An 18344-nucleotide genomic window follows, 5' to 3' on the forward strand; every position below is an offset into this window, starting at 1 on the left:
TTCCCTAACGCAGAGATGGGAATCAAATTTGATTTGATTGGTAAGCAGCAAATAAAATAAAAATAAGCAGCAAATTTGATTGGTCGAGATGACATAAAATGGCTAATATTTTGACCAAATACTGCTAAGCTGGAGGTTTTGGAAGTGCCAATAAGTCCTCAAACTCCCTGAACTCCAGCGGCGGAATCATCAGCCCACAATCTTCACTCTGGAAATTTGAATATGAACAAATTTTATATCGTTCCAAAAGCCATATCTTGAATTTGTGTGTAGAACAAGACCTTTCTAACAAATTAGTACAAACTTAATTCTACACTCAAGTTTGCATTATTTCAAGATGCAGATTTCTTTCTCGTCTTTATTTTCCAAAATAAAAATCAGCAGAGCAACATCAAAAGAAAGGTCCATGGAAAGGTGTCGAGGGACTTCAAATCCAAGCTGGAACAAGGGACCCAAAAAGCTCTCGGTTCTAATAAATGTTCCAAGAGCCGTAGCGCGTTCACGCAACTTCACATCTGTTAGGCAGGCAAGATCAAGCCTCGATCATTGAACCAGGCGGTATGTAATATATCGCCCAGCTGTCTCGCTTGGCCGGATGATCTTCACAACCTGATGAAAGCCCACAAAATGTAAGTAGTAGTTCAGTCATACAACCAACATAAAAAAGAAACTACATTGGCTTGCATTGAATGTGCATCGGGTAAAGCTGTGTGCGAGTGAGTAAAACACCTGGCCGCGTTTTAATCCAAAGTATCGGGCAACGGGGTCCCCCTGCTGGATGCGAGGAAGTTGGTTTTCTTTCAGCTTGCTGGAGGGATCTGTCAAGGCAGTTATGTGCAAAGAAGGCTCCTATATCTGTAATAGCATATCTAAAAATAGCCTCGTGGGGGACTAGTGGTTATTCCCCCATGGTTTCTGAGAAGATCTTAAAACAAATCATCTGAATTTGAGACCAAACACCCTTTTCAACCTCATATATAGCGGATCCGAATGGGGAGCACAAGCTCATGAGACGTTAATGTTCTAATCGTACCAAATTTGGTCCATAATCGTTCATGTATTCTGTGAAGAAATTATGTTTTAGTGAAAATGAGGGATTCAGGGAAGGGCTGTGGCCCCCTTTCCAGGGAAGATACGGCCATGGGTAGCACAACTTAAGGTTAGGGCATGGTCACGATGCCGCATGGCCAGTTTGGGCTGGATGCATGTCAGTTTCTGAGAAGATTTTTGATTGAAATACCAATATTTGGGGCAAACCCCCCTTTAACGCCCATTAAATGGGAAGATCCCGGATGGGGAGCACAACCCCATGAGGCCTCTTACTGTCCTGATGCATTGTACCAAATTTGGTCCGTATTGCTCAGGTAGTTGTGGAGAAGATGTTTTTGTGAAAATGAGGGATTCATGGAGGGGCCTGTGACCCCCTTTCCGGGGAAGATACGACCATGAGGAGCAGAACTTAAGGTTAGGGCAATAGGGCATGGTCCCGATGCCTCATCGTGAGTTTGGTCTGGATCTGTCTGGCGGTTTCTGAGAAGAAGATTTTTGAATGAAATAGCAATTAAAATTTTTTTTTGTTTGTATATGTTGTCAAGGCTTGCATAAGAGCTAACTCACAGAACATATAACAAAGGGAGCAGGAGATAAGAGGGGGTGGGAGAGGGAAGTACAACACCAGCAGAGAACAGGGATGTCAGATCTGTGAAAGAGAGAGTGCTGCGGCAGGGTACACGGAATAAAGAAGATGGACACTACAGGGACTTTCAGGATAGAAAACAGGGAATTTGAAGGAGGTGGATTTGGGGTGGATTAACAGGGGTAGAAAAGATCAAGGTTTTGGATGGGGAAAGATATGAGATGGTGGTGAACAGCTGTTTTAAAGACCTGGATGGAATATTGGGATTGAAGAGAGTGTGGGAGTTTGTTCCAGATGAAAAATCATGGCAGATAGTGAGACCCAAAACCTTCAGTGACACCTTCTTCAAGAGGATTGTTGAGAAAGTAGATTGAGGGATTATCCAGACGGTCCTTTCGGAGAGACATAGTGAGAGTGTGAGATTTGTCAGGATTGAAAGACATGTGTTTGACCATCTTGAGATTTTATCCAGTTCTGCAGAGAGTGAAGATGCTGCTGCCTGCCGATCTGAGGGATGAGAGATGGTATGGCAGAGGATGGAGTCATATGGCAGAGGGTGGTGGATTGGGGGAAAAAACCCCGTTTACAGGGGCACATTCGAATGAGGAGCACAACCCCATGAGACCTTGCTGTCTTGAAGCATCATACCAAATTTGGTCCACATCGGTGGGTTGTTTGTGAGAAGAAGACATTTTACTCAAATGTTTATGGACGTATGTACATACGGACATCATGACCCACTCTGTTATTTTAGAGAAATAGCCTAAAAATTAACTTTGTGGACACTGTTTTATATTACCTCACTTCTGGTTTTTATATTACCTCACTTCACACTTGTTTGCTCCTGCCCTCTTTCCTTACCCAGCCCATGCGTGCTCTTCTAGAAACCAAAATCTCATTACCCTCCTCATAAAAACATAAATAAAACACTTCTCTACACCTACAAAGGAATTACGTCAAGGATCATTTACAGACTTGGCATTTAATATGGAATTTTTTTTTTTTTTCTTGATTTGGGTTTACTTTCTGAACTCGGTCTATCAATCTGGTGAGTTTCTTTTATGCTTCGGTGATTTCTTTGTTAAAAGAACCATGTCACTGATTGTCTGTCGCAGCAAGAAGTCAAAAACAGGATTATATCACAGGTGGCGTGACAAAATGTACGGACAGGTACATTTGACGATTGGCTTCACAATCGGGTATATAAGGGTTGTTGCGTTCTGTATTAGTGGAAAACAACTGCTGCACGTCTACAAAAGTTATTGCCGCTTCCCCTGGAGATGGTCCGTCAACTCGACAATGCTCTTTGTCATTTAGTGGTGGCTTTACGAAATTCCGGCATGAAACAGCGTGCTATTGCTCGGCAGTATAGCATCACTCAAGGTCATGTGTCAAAGATCCTGAAACGAAATGCTCAGAGGGGTGTCCCTACTCCAATACCGAAGTCAGGACATCCCCGCAGAACCACAAGGAGGGATGATCACCAGCTGCACCGGTTAGTCCGCAATGGCCGTACCAAGTCAGCTAATCGGCTTAGGGCTGAGTGGCAGCAATTGACAAATGTGCCTGTATCCAGAAGGCTAGTCAACCCACGACTGGTTCAAGCAGGCTATCGTGCCAGGCGTCCCCTGAGAAAGCCACGTCTGACCAGACAACACCGCCAGCGCCGATTGCAGTGGGCCAGAGAGCACCGTCAATGGCAGCCAGGACACTGGAATCATGTGATCTTCAGTGACAAGTCTAAATTTCTGGTCTATCGTCAATATGGCCGCGTCCGAGTGCACAGACAAGTGCATGAAGCCTACAACGAAGATTGTATAGTGCCAAGAGTCCAAGCTGGAGGTGGTGGGGTGACCGTCTGGGCTGCTTTTCATGCAGGGGCAAAACTGACCTGGTTGTTCTGAATGGAAACCTGAACCAGTTCAAGCACAGGGCCATTCTGGAAGAAACATTGCTTCCATTTGTTCGTGCAGCCTTTCGAGGAAACTTTGTCTTCCAAGATGACAATGCACGGCCTCATCGTGCTCGCATGATCCAACACTTTCTTGCTGACTGTGGTGTAGAGCATATGGAGTGGCCTGCCATGTCCCCGGATATGAATCCGATAGAGAACTTGTGGGCAGAATTAACGCGTCAAATCGACAACTTGGACCAGCAGCCTGCCTCTGTGCGTGAATTGCAGCAGGCTATTGTAACTGCATGGCAAGCGATTCCTGTCCAAACCTTGGCAAATCTCGTGAACAGCATGCCTCAACGTGTACGTGCTCTCCTGAATGCTCGTGGGGGTTACACGAAGTACTGAACTGTAATTTTACTGTCTGTAATCCCAGTCATAATTTAACTTTTGTTTTTGTTAAAAAATAATTTTGGCTAATGTGCAAAATAAAGAGATACTTCTGGAAAACGCACAGAAGTTTAACACAGTACTGTCCGTGAATTGAGTTCGATATCAGTTTACATCACTTTCAAGGATCAATTTATTTGCTTCGAAATGTCAAATGTGGTTTTTGTTTTTTTTAAAGGTCACATTAACAAAATCTAGAATAATTTAAGCACAATTCCAATGAACTTTTGCTTCTAAGTCATCTTGAAAAGTAAGTTCACCCCCACAAAAAAAATATTCCATATTAAATGCCAAGTCTGTAATATGACAGTTCACGTAGCTACAAAGGCTTAGGCACCAACACTTCCCAGCACTCACCGATGAACCTCTGAAAGTTTGACGAGCTGAGAAAAGTGGTAAAAATAAAATAAAATAAACAAACACACAAACACACAAACACACACGTCTCTTTTCTAGTGCCGATGAAAGAAAAGTTGGTTAAAGTTGAACTACATGCATCATACAACCAATCATGGACCCAAAACAAAAGTGCATCACGTGTTTCGCAGCCAATTGTGCACACGACATAGCTGCCTCCATAGAAACCACTGGGGAGGTCCCAATAAGTTGAACTTGCTGCTGGTTGGTAATTTTTTTTCTCACTTGGAACATAGTTCAGGTGAGCTTATGGAATGACACATCGTCCGTCAACACTTGCAACTTCTTCTCCGAAACTACTGATACGATTGTGACAAAACTTGGCTGAAATTATCTTTGGTGTGGTGGAACTCAAACCTGATCATGACATCCTCACCATTCACCTATATCCGCCACCATCCACCTATTAGATCATCGTAAGGTTTAAAGATCCCAAAAGTACTTGAATTTCGATCTTGTTTGGCCACCATTTTGGATTAAAGAAAAACCTATAACAATCTTCTCTCAAACTGCTTAACAGATAAATTCAAAACTTTAAATTTGTGATCAACTACCTGAGAGAAATATAGTTTGTTAACAATGACATCATCAGTCACAAAGTATGGCAGCCATAATGGATCATAAGAAAACCATAAAATCATTTCTGAAAGCATTTCACTGAACAATGCCAAACTTAAAATACAGACTTGGCATTTAATATGGCATTTTTTTTTTTTCTTGACTTGGGTTTACTTTCTGAACTCAGTATATCAATCTGGTGAGTTTATTTTACCCTTCGGTAATGTCTTTGTTGAAAGAACCATGTCACTGATTGTCTTTCGCAGCAAGAAGTCAATAACAGGATTATATCACAAGTGGCGTGACAAAATGTAAGGACAGGTACATTTGACGATTGGCTTCACAATCGGGTATATAAGGGTTGTTGCGTTCTGTATTAGTGCAAAACAACTGCTGCACGTCTACAAAAGTTATTGCCGCTTCCTCTGAGATGGTCCGTCAACTTGACAATGCTGTTTGTCATGGAGTGGTGGCTTTTCGAAATTCTGGCATGAAACAGCGTGCTATTGCTCGGCAGTATGGCATCACTCAAGGTCAGGTGTCAAAGATCCTGAAACGAAATGCTCAGAGGGGTGTCCCTACTCCAATACCAAGGCCAGGACGTCCACGCAGAACCACAAGGAGAGATGATCGCCAGCTGCACCGGTTAGTCTGCAATGGCCATACCAAGTCAGCTAATCGGCTTAGGGCTGAGTGGCAGCAACTGACAAATGTGCCTGTATCCAGAAGGCTAGTCAACCAACGACTGGTTGAAGCAGGCTATCGTGCCAGGCATCCCCTGAGAAAGCCACGCCTGACCAGACAACACAGCCAGCGCCGATTGCAGTGGGCCAGAGAGCACCGTCAATGGCAGCCAGGACACTGGAATCACGTGACCTTCAGTGACGAGTCTAGATTTCTGGTCTATCGTCAAGATGGCCACGACCGAGTGTGCAGACAAGTGCATGAAGCCCAAACGAAGATTGTATAGTGCCAAGAGTCCAAGCGGGAGGTGGTGGGGTAACTGTTTGGGCTGTTTTTCATGCAGGGGGCAAAACTGACCTGGTTGTTCTGAATGAAAACCTGAACTAGTTCAAGTACAGGGTCATTCTGGAAGAAACATTGCTTCCATTTGCTCGTGCAGCCTTTCGAGGAAACTTTGTCTTCCAAGATGACAATGCACGGCCTCATCGTGCTCGCATGATCCAACACTTTCTTGCTGACCGTGGTGAATAGCATATGGAGTGGCCTACCATGTCCCCGGATATGAATCCGATAGAGAACTTGTGGGCAGAATTAACGCGTCAAATCGACAACTTGGACCAGCAGCCTACCTCTGTGCGTGAATTGCAGCAGATTATTGTCACTGCATGGCAAGCGATTCCTGTCCAAACCTTGGCAAATCTCGTGAACAGCATGCCTCGACGTGTACGTGCTCTCCTGAATGCTCGTGGGGGTTACACGAAGTACTGAACTGTAATTTTACTGTCCGTAATCCCAGTCATAATTTAGCTTTTGTTTTTGTTGAAATTTTTTTTGGCTAATGTGCAAAATAAAGAGATACTTCTGGAAAACGTACAGAAGTTTAACACAGTACTGTCCGTGAATTGAGTTCGATATCAGTTTACATCACTTTCAAGGATCAATTTATTTGCTTCGAAATGTCAAATGTGGTTTTTGTTTCTTTTAAAGGTCACATTAACAAAATCTAGAATAATTTCAACATAATTCCAATGAACTTTTGGTTCTAAGTCATCTTGAAAAGTAAGTTCACCCCCACAAAAAAAATATTCCATATTAAATGCCAAGTCTGTATATGATCGTCTACCTATCTGTGGGAATGTTTGATTAAAAGAAGGTGATCTTCGGATCAGTGATAAGTTTTGAATTTGGATTGAAAAAGGATTCGAACTTCAGATTGAAAAGAAGGTGATGAGTTTTGATACAATATCAAATTGTATCAAAACCAGCCAGTCATGTCATAATACAGAAAGTCAGAAATATTTCGAAAAATATGAATTATAGACACCTTTCGAGTTACACCTTATCAAATAGGGATAATTTTGTCAACAGGAAGTGATGTCATCATACCGAAAGTGGGCAATATCTCAATTTTCAAGGTTGGCCTCCAAATCCAGCTGTCGACTGGGCATCCTCGGTCGTACAAAGTCTTAACTTGGCACACCTGACCACACCTATAAAGCTTTCATCCACTGCTTGATGGAGTACTGCTCTCCCTTTAGGCTGGTGCCCCTGCCTCACATCTTGTTCAGCTTAACGCCATGAAAACCAAGGCATTTAAGATTATTGGAATCTCCTGTGACGAAAATTAGTCTATAGGCCTATCACTTTGCCATCGCAGACAGGTCGGTGGTCTCTGTCTTCTAGCGCCGCCTCTCTTCTAGTCTTGCACCCTATGCTCCCCCTGTGCTTTGTTCCCCACACCAACCCCCCCCAATCCCCCAGTTTTCTGCAGGGCACATATCCCACACTCATTTGTTTCCTCTCTTCCCCACCCATGGAAACAATTTCACGGCCTCTTCAATTTCATCATTCCCTCTCCAGGTCTTGAAGACAGCCGTTCACTCCCATCTTAGATCGTCCCCAATCCAAAATCTTGATCTTTTTTACCCTCATTAACCCCCTTAAGCCTCCCACCTTCCCAATTTCCAGTTTTCCCTCCTGAGGGTTTCCTTCTGTATCCATCTTGTCCACACCATACTCCTATCCCCATACCTCCCCACACCCATTGTTTGTCCACCTCCCTCAGTCTTGGCCTTCAGCTCTGCTGTTGCTGTCCCCTCTCTGCAGCTCCTTTTGTCCTGTTGTGTCCTGTTCCGTTCAGTGGACTAGTATTCTCTCTTCCACATGCCTCGACGATTGTATACAAAAAACAATCAAAGCTCATCGACAACAAGGAATTGCATTACTGTGAACATCATGTCAATATTACCCAACCTAAAATGTGTATTATAAATCTAACTCTTATTTTTACCCTGATCCATCTTACACTCCAATTTTTGGCAACCAGCCACTCTCTGCCACTGTGGGCTGCAGGACCATTGCTCTTCTATTTTTTTTTCACACAATGATGTAAAGTGATTTATGTCAATGATAACATAGAGTAACTCAGGATTTATAAAGTACTTATGTTTAACTTTTAATTGTATCGACAAGGTCAAAAATAAATGGAGGAAATCATGGATTAAAGGATACTATCGTGACAGTAGTTCTGTCACCTCCTCCTTGGTCATAACAATGTGTTCAGGAACAAGCTGAAGGAAGGAAATTACAAAATGAGAACCGAGTTTTCATGAATCTCCATTCAGCTCTTCCATGAGTTTTAATCTCTGTAAAATAATTAATACAACAACAACAACAGGCATTTTAAGGCCATTTTCCCTGCTAGAGCGGGGGTTAGCCTTGCGGGCCCCATGACAATCTTCTCCATTTTGCCATATTTTCTGCATCTCTCCTTGTTAACCCCCTTGCCCGCATTTCTTCTTCCACCACCTTTAGCCAAATCTTTCTCGGTCTTCCCCATCCTCTACTTCCTTCTACATTCATTTCCATCACTCTTCTCAACCAGTCACTTTCAACCTTCCTCGACACATGATCAAACCATCTCAACCTGTTCCTCTTCACAGCATCCATCGCAGGCTCTATTCCCATAATCTTTCGCAATTCATCATTTGTCTTCCTCTCTCTCAACGATACTCCGCACATCCACCGAACCAGCGAACCATTCACATTTCCACCCTTTCCAGCTTTCGTTGCTGCTCTACGTTCATTACCCAATGTAAAATAAGTAATAAATAATGATACATAAAAGCTTATTTCATATTTCTTGATCATCAATGTAGTTCTGCTTGAATATGCCAATTTACTCAAGGAATCTTCGCAAATTTTAAAAAGGGGTTATTTTAGAGCAAATGTCACGAGTTATTGCATAAAAAATTAAAACAGCAATTGCCCATTTCAATGAACATAAAACTGAAGCATTGCTAGAATCTGCCCATCTATCTTGCAGATAACAAGGACCAAGTAACATGTACTTATTAGTCTCGCTCCGAAGGGGTTGCTGTCTGTCTGTCTATGTGTGTCCATGTCTATATATTTTCACTTTAAATTTTGTTTTCTCTTCAACCGCTTGTCCGATCAATGCAAAACATTAAACATAGGAGGGACTCCCAATGGAGAAGATTTTATTGATAACTCTGACATCTTAGGCCACATGGTATGGCAGCCATATTGGATTAAAGGGAAAAAAAATTGGACATCATCTCCAAAACAGCTCAACAAAACAAATTTAAACTTGGCATATTTCATCAATATCGTTTTCAGGTGATAATGCGGTATACAGTATCAGGTGATAATGATGACATCGTTGAAGTGATATCCCAGTCATAATTGGTTAAATCTAAATCCTTTTCTAAAAAATTTGAAACTTCATATAACTTATCTATAACCCGACGTGAGTGAACAATAATTACATTTATGATGTCATCAGTCATGTGGTCTGGTGGCAAAATCTTCTTCAGAACCACTTTATCGATGCGAAACTTCATACATACGATTGATTAGTTTATTGTTAATAATCTTAATTTTTGATTAGCAGCTCCTTTTTAAGGGTTTAAAAAACAATTTTGTATTTCCATTGCCTTTGAAAAAGTCTGAACAGTTTGAGATAGAAAGTGGTGAAATAAGTGAATATTTTGATTTAACATTGGCGAGTTATTAAATGGCCATTGATAGAAAGGTGAGTGTTAAGAAGCAGAAAGTTGACTCGGAGTGCCATGCTTTTCAGTCAGAATAATTAGTTACATTAGTTATCTGCATATATCTAATGTTTAAATTACCAGCAAATCACAAAGCAACCCGCATCAGTGGTGTAATGGTTAGAGCGTCCGCTCTGAGTCTGGGGGATTAGAACCCGGGCCGAGTCTTATCAAAGACTTTAAAAATGATTTGTGCTGCTTCCTTGCTTGACTTGTCAGCATTTAAAAAGGATAAAGCATGGACAAACAACAATAGGTTGGTAATAATAGCGCAGGCTTTGATGGGCCCAGTGACCTCCTCCTGTGTTGAAGTTTTTATAAGGCAACTCATAATATTATTATTATTATTATTATTCAGTGCTTTCAGAAAGTATTCACACCCTTTGCCCTTCACATTTTGTTGTGTTACAGCCAGAAATGAAAATGGATAAAATTGAGATTTTTTTGTCACTGGTCTACACATCATATCCCATAATGTCAAAGTGAAATTTGTTTTTAGAAATTTTTACAAAATAATTAAAAATGAAATACAGAAATATCTAATATATATATATATATATATATATATATATATATATATATATATATATATATATATATAAAATTATATCTACAGAGCCTCGAGAAAGTCTACACCTCCTTTCAAAATTTTCACCTTTTGTTGCCTTATGCTTATAGTCTAGAATTAAAATTAATGAAATCAGGCTTCCACCTTTATTTACATATCGTAACCCACAACTTCCAAGTGAAAAACAAATTCTACAAATTTTTAGAAAATGAATTAAAAATACAAAACTAGAATATCTTGGTTGGATAAGTGCCCACCCCCTTATAATAGCAATTGTAAATTAGCTCAGGTGTAATCTTAATGTTTTTAAGGTTAATGTAATTAGCATTCAACTGAGCAATCAGACCAGCAAGCTCACCTCGTGCTCAGTGATGTTCACCAACAACTCCTGCTGTAGAAATTGCTCCAAGATGTACTTTGGTGCCATGTCTATCAACGACTGGACCGATAAGGGGAAATGTGTGAGAAGTGAAAGGAAAACAAAAACGAGGGTGGTAAGAAAGTTTGCAAAAGATAACTACCATATTTTCACGCAATGCTGGGATCCTCAATTTCATACCTCAATCCTGGGATGCTATTTATCCCATTGTTTTTTTTCAGTTACTACGAACTGTATTTGAAAAAGTAAAGGTGGCACAGTGTACCATCAATAATACCAAGCGGCAGACAGAATCCCTGTAATGACATCATCAGACGAATCAGTCGGAGTGATGTCATCGTTTGTGAATATGTTCAATTGCTTTCGTTTGTAAATGAGATTTAAGTCTATGGAAATAGCAATGATGGAATAGTCAACAAAACTGCAAAAAAAATATTAATTTTGTACTTTTTCAATTTACATTTCATTATTACTATATAACATTTTATATTGCACAGATATTGGAGATATAAAAACAGGTTTTAATAAAATCATACAAGTTTAAGGATATTAATATATAAAATATAACGTCTGCTCAGGGAAGTGACGTCACTTTTTCTTCAGTTACCAGTTCCATGGGAAGACAACATTTAAATAAAGCGATTAAATTTTATCGTTAATGTATTGAATAAGTGTATCATTGAATACTTGCATCTTTAAATAAAGGGTGCCTGGAAAAAAGTTATCATTGATCGATTTAGTGTTATGTAACGGCACTAGAAACGCACCTCCTCCCTGTAGCACTCCATAATGCTTGGACATACACAACCCACCCCCTCCTCACAATCCTCATGCATTTGTGCACTTTGTGGGCTTCATGGAAGACCTTAAATACTGGTACCTTAAATACAGTAGCTTTGGAATTTGATATACATCTGTATGTAAAATATATGAAAGAACTCTAAATATAGATATTACAATTAAACTTGCAAAAAAAAAACTGCCTCTTTTTGCATCTCCTTGATAATATATGGCAACTTGGCCCACTGTGGTCATGTCACATGCTGTCACAGATATTGGTATAACCCGCATACTGCACCACATAAACCGCACACAAGTACAGCCCACAGTTGGAATTTCTGGAACTTTAACGTATATCCCGCGGGTTATTTGTGTGAAAATACTGTCGGTACATTAATCAACATTAATTTTTGACACATGAAGCATTTGATAGGAAGTAACCAGAACCGAGGTTAAAAATGAGACCTGCTTTGCAGAAGGTGTCATCCCTTGCTGTACAACAATAATTGCACGAGTGATGTTCTCCTCTTGCATACGCTGACAGTAGGTCTTGATGGTCTTGATGCCGACCTTTGGCTCCTCTAACACCACATGGTAAAACAGACCCACTATTTAGAACACCAAAAAAGTTATTTCATGTCAGCAACAGCTCATGTGCAATGGGACACCATTGAGTTTTACAAATAATTTGTAAGGGAGTTAATATCAAAAAAAATTAAAAAAAACCACCTTTAGAGGCTATTTTTCCCCACAAGCGGGGGTTGGCCTTTTTCGGGAACCGTGGTTGTTGTTGTTTTTCGGTCCCCTTTTTGAAGCAATGTTTTATGGCCGGATGCCCTTCCTGACGCCAACCCTTTTTGCCGCCTTTTTTAACGACAAGCAGGGAATTACCAGTGAACTGGTACTCAATTTGCCGACCTCGGAAGGATGACAGGCTGAGTCAACCCCCCTGGCGTTAATTCAGCGATTGACCGGGATTCGAACCCAGGATCCTAGGATCCTAAGCCGGCACCCTAGCCGCTAGCCCAACACCAGGGATCCACCAGATCCAGAGTTACCAGAGTTACCAGAGTTACCAGACCAACACCAGAGTTAATATCAAAGATGGTTAATAAAAGTTGCAGCTTCTTTGGAATAACGTTAACATTACGGATATGGAGTTTTGCTTACTTAACATTGGTATATTTTGTCCCAATGAAAAAACAGCCTTTGAGACTCCTTGGCAGGCTGTTCTTGGTTTGTCCTTCGTAGCTGAACGAACAGCTGAGAATGTGATTTACGAACAGCTGAGGGCACAAACTTGTTGAATGTATAAGCTGCTGCCTGGACAACAACCACACTATATAGAGATTGCAAGTGGTGTATCCTGGTCTCAAGGGATATGACATGTGCACCCAGACAAGACAGCTCAATGGTAAATGTATTACCCTTGAACCACCATGTCGACCCTTTGTTATCAAATTCAAATTAGCTCCATTTGTAATCTTACTATAATTCACCAAATGTCCGTCTGTCCGTCCGTCCGTTCGCAGATACCGCAAAAACGGCTGAACCGATTGCAACGATATTTTGGGTGGGTAATCCTGGGACCCCTGGAGTAAAATAGGCTATATTGTTTTTCCAATTTCAGCTTTGGTCTCACAGCATTTTAAGGTTTGGACTCCCGCATGACGTTATTTTCCCAGGTACCGCACAAACGGCTGCACCAATCGCAACCTGACGAATGAAAACAGTTAAAAATAATGACCTCGGACAAAGACCTTTTATAAGGACATGGGTTGAATCCCTGCTTGATAGAATGCCAACCCCCTCCCGCCATCACGGTCGTCTCTCCAACTCACATTAACTCATGAAGGAAACGTTAACAATGTTGTTAAAAGTTTATTTTTTTTATATTAATGGTATTTAATTTGTGATTGGAGTTATGCTGTTTGGAATGAAAAAAAGACATATCGAGTTCAAGTGAGTGACGAAATGCCGTGATGATGGTTTCTACTTTCTAAACGTGAAATTCGCGGATCGCCGTATGCAGATTCGCCACGGTCCCACGATCGATGTTTCTATACGTGAACGTACCCGTTTGTTTGGTACGGGTACGTTTTTCATGGAAGTCCTTCACGAACCTGCTGTCCATATCTGACGTGCGACTGAAGGTGCTACAGGAATGTGGAATTTATTGGTTTCATGCTTTAGCATTCGCCGTTTCTGCATTGTCTGTTTGCTTCTGGCCTCCCACCCGTGCTACCTAACTAGTAATATAAACACGAGTTCCCTTACAAGGCAATAAGCCCATCAAGTGTGCGCAATGTTTACCAACTTAAGATTGTTTTTCCGTGCTCTATCTTCATAACTGCTGAGTGCCCAGAAAGGAAGCAGCACGTACCATTGAAAAACTACAACGGCACTCAGTAGAGAGCACATTTTGAACAGTTTATATTTTGTATCCCACTAACAGGTCGGATCTGGATTCGGACCTGAACCAAAATCGAATCGGCTTGTTCTTGTCACCTACCCAACTGAACCACCAAGTTTTGTAATAATCCGTACACATCTCTTTGAAATACCATGCTACGTATCGTTTTTGGCCACATCTTCTCAATGGTGTTGGGCTAGCGGCTAGGGTGCCAGCTTAGGATCCTAGGATCCTGGGTTCGAATCCCGGTCGATCGCTGAATTAACGCCAGGGGGGTTGACTCAGTCTGTCATCCTTCCGAGGTCGGTTAATTGAGTACCAGTTCACTGGTAATTCCCTGCTTGTCGTAAAAAGGCGACAAAAAGGGTTGGCGGCAGGAAGGGCATCCGGCCGTAAAACATTGCTTCAAAAAGGGGACCAAAAAACAACAACCACGGTCCCCGAAAAAGGCCAACCCCCGCTTTGCGGGGAAAATGGCCTCTAAAGGTGTTTTTTTGTTTTGTTTTTTTTTTGTGTTTTTTTTAATTTTTTTAATATCGTTTTTGGCCACATCTTCTCAATGGTGAAGAATCACCTAAAATTTATCGCATTTGGATCTTCACCAAAATCGATTCCATTATTTCATGTCACACACCCAACCTGTCCACCAAGTTTGGTCCGAATCCATCCATAACTTTTCAGAGATATCCTGCTCACAGACAGACAGGAGTGAAAACATAACCTCTATTCACCTTTGGTGGGGTGGGCGGAGAGGGATGAGATACTCGACTTAAACAAACTCCCATTTACACCTTCACACTCTTCAATGAAACTCCTGTTCCGTAAGAAACTAGTCTGAAAGAGCATTTCAATTACCAGGGAAAAAAACGAACATCTGGTCCGTGGGATCGTCATTGTGTGCAACGAGCACCATGAGATCAGCACGTCGTGGATGACCCTCGCTCGGTCGATCACCGAACTGCTGACGAAAGTCGGTCAGGGACTGGTCCAACTCATCCTGGGTTACCAGGTAACCACGGTCGTGGCACAGCTGAGATGACAGAGACGAGCAATGATCCCAGGAGCAAAAATTCAAACCGTGACGCTTTCGATCAATTCGTATTGCAATTACACCTCTTTTAATCCTTCATAGTTTATAGAATCCCACCATTGGCATTGCTGATGCCATGGTAACCACCTTTTTATACTATAGGTATAGGGTGAGGGTGTTTACCATGCGACTATTTCGCCTCAAAGCGAGTGAATATAATATTAATATCCCGCTACAACAAACCTGCATGATGGTTTTCCGAATCTTCCACAATCGATATGTTTCCTCTTCGTCATCCATTTCTTCACACCGCCACCCCCAGTAATATCGTCTTCCCTAAAACTCCCGCACCGCCAACAGCCCGCCACGTGAGCCCCGCCGGCTTGCCGGAAGCAATGGATGTCCGTTTTCTCACAGTTCCCATTCAGGCTCCTCCTCAATACTAACACTGAAAATTAAAGTGCACATTCTTTAGTCCAAGTGAAGGGGGAGAAGTGGGAAGGTGTCCCAAATTCCGTTCCTGAAGCGAAAATAATTATCGGGGTTATCGCGCGAACTCCTTCATCATGGCTAATAATAGTGTACAAAGACACGATTACTAATAATACGAACGTACTTGCTAATTCCAGAAAACATCAGCATTCCACATTAGCACAAAAGAATAACAGCATGAAAATAGTAAGCCTTTTTATTTTGCTCCGATGAAGATTCAGAAAGGATCAATTTACCCATTTTACTCTCGTGTTTTTAATAACAATAACATGAATACCCATTCAAGGGACGAACGCAGGAGGGTCCATAATGCCTCCGCAAACGTCTGGGCTCCAACCTTATCAAACACTGAGCGTCAACTCAAGCAAAGAAGCAGCATGTACGATTTAAAAATATATATATATATATAATATTTGGAATGACTCCACAGGAATTGGAATCACTGACTGACTTGAGACAGAGGTCGTTCTGACCATTGCATCACCGAGTGTGGTTAAAAATAAATGCGTCGTCCCTGGGTGGGCTCGAACCACCAACCTTTCGGTTAACAGCCGAACGCGCTAACCAATTGCGCCACAGAGACAGCTACAGAATCTCGTCTGCAGTACAGTGTATTAATTCAGTATGTATTTTATGTATGGTTGTTCACCAGAGGATCTGGATTCATTTCCTTGTCTGAGCGTGTAATTTTCCCACATATGGCAATTAATTAGTTAAAATCCTGTTAATTTATATAATTGTGTTTTAATGTCCCCAGTGGTGCTTATTATAATAGCGGACATGGATTTGTGCCCCCATTGGAGGAAGACCCTCTCGTGAGCAGACCGTTGGTGCTCCTATGGTTGGCAGCGAGTGCCCCGGAAGCATTGACGGAAAGAGTGTGGCAAACATGTGGGTGGGAAAATTGCTCAGTCAGAGTCATCCAGACAGCTCAGATGGGCATTGGTCCGGTTGACCAGAGAATCTGGGTTTGATTCCTTGTCTGGACATGTAGTTTTTCCACATAATTCTATCAATTAATTTTTTTTTTTTTTTTTTTTTTTTTTTTTGTATACTGAATCGAGGCTCGTGAAAGACCTAACATTTATTTCACAAACAAATCAACCAGACGAACAAAATATACAAAAAGAGGGAGCGGAAGACGAGAAGGGGAAGCACACAACCACAACATTTGAGAGCAGGGAGAAGTGTGGGAGGGAGAGGGCTTGGGGGCAGGAGGCGTGGGAAGGGGAGGTGGGGGGGGGGAGGGGAGGTGGGGGGGGGGGGGGGAGGTATAAAACACAAGGGGACCGAAATTAGCGGGGGTAGAAAAGATCAAGGTTTTGGATGGGGGAGGATAAGAGATGGTGGTGAACAGCTGTTTTAAAGACCTGGAGGGTGGAGTGGGATTGAAGAGAGTGAGGGAGTTTGTTCCAGAGGTGGGAGAAAAGAGGAATGAAGGAGTGAAGGTGAGCAGAAAGTCTTGATTTTGGCAGTTTAACCTATGTAAGTGGTGAGATGGTGAGCTCCAAACGTCAAATATGGCATCAGATGTGAAAAATAACTGTTAAGTAGGACGTCACAATGATTGGTAAGATTGGCTGGCGAAGGTGACCTATAAAATGCATTAATCACTATTATTCAAAAACCGAAATTAGTTCAAACACAAGTCAGGAGACGAGGATGGTTCACGAGCGAGCGGTATTCAATGACAAAGGTCAAAACCGACATTGAAAATAAATAAATAGGAATGTGTTATCTGTTATGAGACTAGTTAGCTACACAATACCGAAAATTTGGTTCGATTCCGACAACTTTGAAACTTTGACCTTTGTGACCTTCAAAGGTAGAGGATTCTGAAATTTGTTGGAAAACTTGTATTTCATGATGTATGTGATAATATAAGATCATGTACGACATTTCACCCGATCAGGAAGAGAACAATGTAATAAAACCATCAAAAATCGACATTTCTAAATTTCGTGACCTTGTGACCTTGACCTTGGGGCGAAAATGAAAAATCGAGCTCCATGGGGCTAGACACATGACATTGGCCTAACCAAATACCGAAACCCCTGTCAGATTCCACCAAACCCCTCGGAGAAGATGCAGCTTGAACTCGATTACCCCCTAAAAGACATCTTTTTCGGGCTTGGCTCCGCCCACAATGGGTGCAATACGCCCACTCTACGCAGGACCCAACTAGATCATGATATCAACCTCCCACCCAAGTTTCATTAAGATCGGATGATATCATCGGGTAGTTATGCTGTGGACAGACAGACACACACACAGACACACACACAGACAGACGCACACACATGACGAATATAGTGGTCACTTGATAACTCGTGAACCAATAACTTATACATCAATCTAAAGGTAATGTTAGTGCTCATCTAACAACATAACTCAAGGATGAAAGAATAGTTTGTAGAAAAAAGGTTACCACCTTAGCTAACTTCGCCATATATACACCCTGCGAACATTTTGGAACAAGCAATTTTGATCCGTGTACATGTTCTGGCCCTTGATGGAAAAATATTCAATGTTGTGTATCCAAAGGCATTACAAGCATTGTTCAATGTTGTTGATAATTCTGTTCAATATTTTACAGCTTGATAAATAAAATGCTTGTCTCTAAATATGCACTTAATTGTGGTAATCCAATAGATGTATGTTGGATCCTAGGCAACGCTGGGTACCCTTGTGAAAGGAGGGAGAGAGAGGGTGGAGGTGGAAGGAGGGTGGGACAGGGGTGGGTTAGAGTCCAGAGGGAGGGGTGAGGAGGTATAGGAGGCAGGAGAAAGGATTGGAGGAGTGAGGGGAAGGTGTGGAAGGAGGAATCCGGCATTGCCCAGCAACCTTTCCTAGCAATTAATAAACGAATGCATAGCTCAGTTGATCGTACCCACGTGTTAAAGGTGTTTGGACAAATTTATATGCAAAGCACCTTGCTTTAGATTCAAACTTGAAATATACCACTTAAAA

At 41.7% G+C, this 18344-nt stretch overlaps 1 protein-coding gene and 1 non-coding gene across 3 annotated transcripts; both read right to left on the bottom strand.

Annotated features, from left to right (window-relative positions):
- Positions 1-340: 340 nt before the first annotated feature.
- POLR2E (RNA polymerase II, I and III subunit E) lies at positions 341-15371 on the bottom strand. 2 transcript variants are annotated; one of them, XM_068128881.2, is made up of 7 exons: positions 15126-15371; positions 14708-14882; positions 11905-12020; positions 10639-10719; positions 8151-8209; positions 730-808; positions 341-609 (listed from the first exon to the last, which is right to left on the bottom strand). In XM_068128881.2, exons 1-7 carry the CDS (start codon positions 15180-15182, stop codon positions 544-546), a joined length of 633 nt encoding a protein of 210 aa, XP_067984982.1. In that variant the 5' UTR covers positions 15183-15371; the 3' UTR covers positions 341-543. The 2 variants fall into 2 exon arrangements, with proteins under 2 accessions (XP_067984982.1, XP_078640620.1); XM_078784494.1 differs by having other exon boundaries at positions 11905-12177; positions 14403-14882; positions 15126-15257.
- Positions 15372-15883: 512 nt separating this feature from the next.
- TRNAN-GUU (transfer RNA asparagine (anticodon GUU)) lies at positions 15884-15957 on the bottom strand. The gene has a single exon. It is a non-coding gene; the product is annotated as a tRNA-Asn (tRNA).
- Between the last annotated feature and the right edge of the window lie 2387 nt (positions 15958-18344).

The sequence above is a fragment of the Myxine glutinosa genome, chromosome 9, assembly GCF_964187855.1.
Source record: "Myxine glutinosa chromosome 9, kmMyxGlut1.1, whole genome shotgun sequence".
NCBI lineage: Eukaryota > Metazoa > Chordata > Myxini > Myxiniformes > Myxinidae > Myxine > Myxine glutinosa.

Excerpts from the sequence above, each read along its gene's own strand:
- POLR2E (XM_068128881.2), bottom strand. The coding sequence starts at position 15,182 with ATGGATGACGAAGAGGAAACATATCGATTGTGGAAGATTCGGAAAACC. Across the intron at positions 12,021-14,707 it reads GATGTTCGTTTTTTTCCCTG|AGGAGCCAAAGGTCGGCATC; the intron begins GTAATTGAAATG and ends ATGTGGTGTTAG. Across the intron at positions 610-729 it reads TTGGATTAAAACGCGGCCAG|GTTGTGAAGATCATCCGGCC; the intron begins GTGTTTTACTCA and ends GGCTTTCATCAG.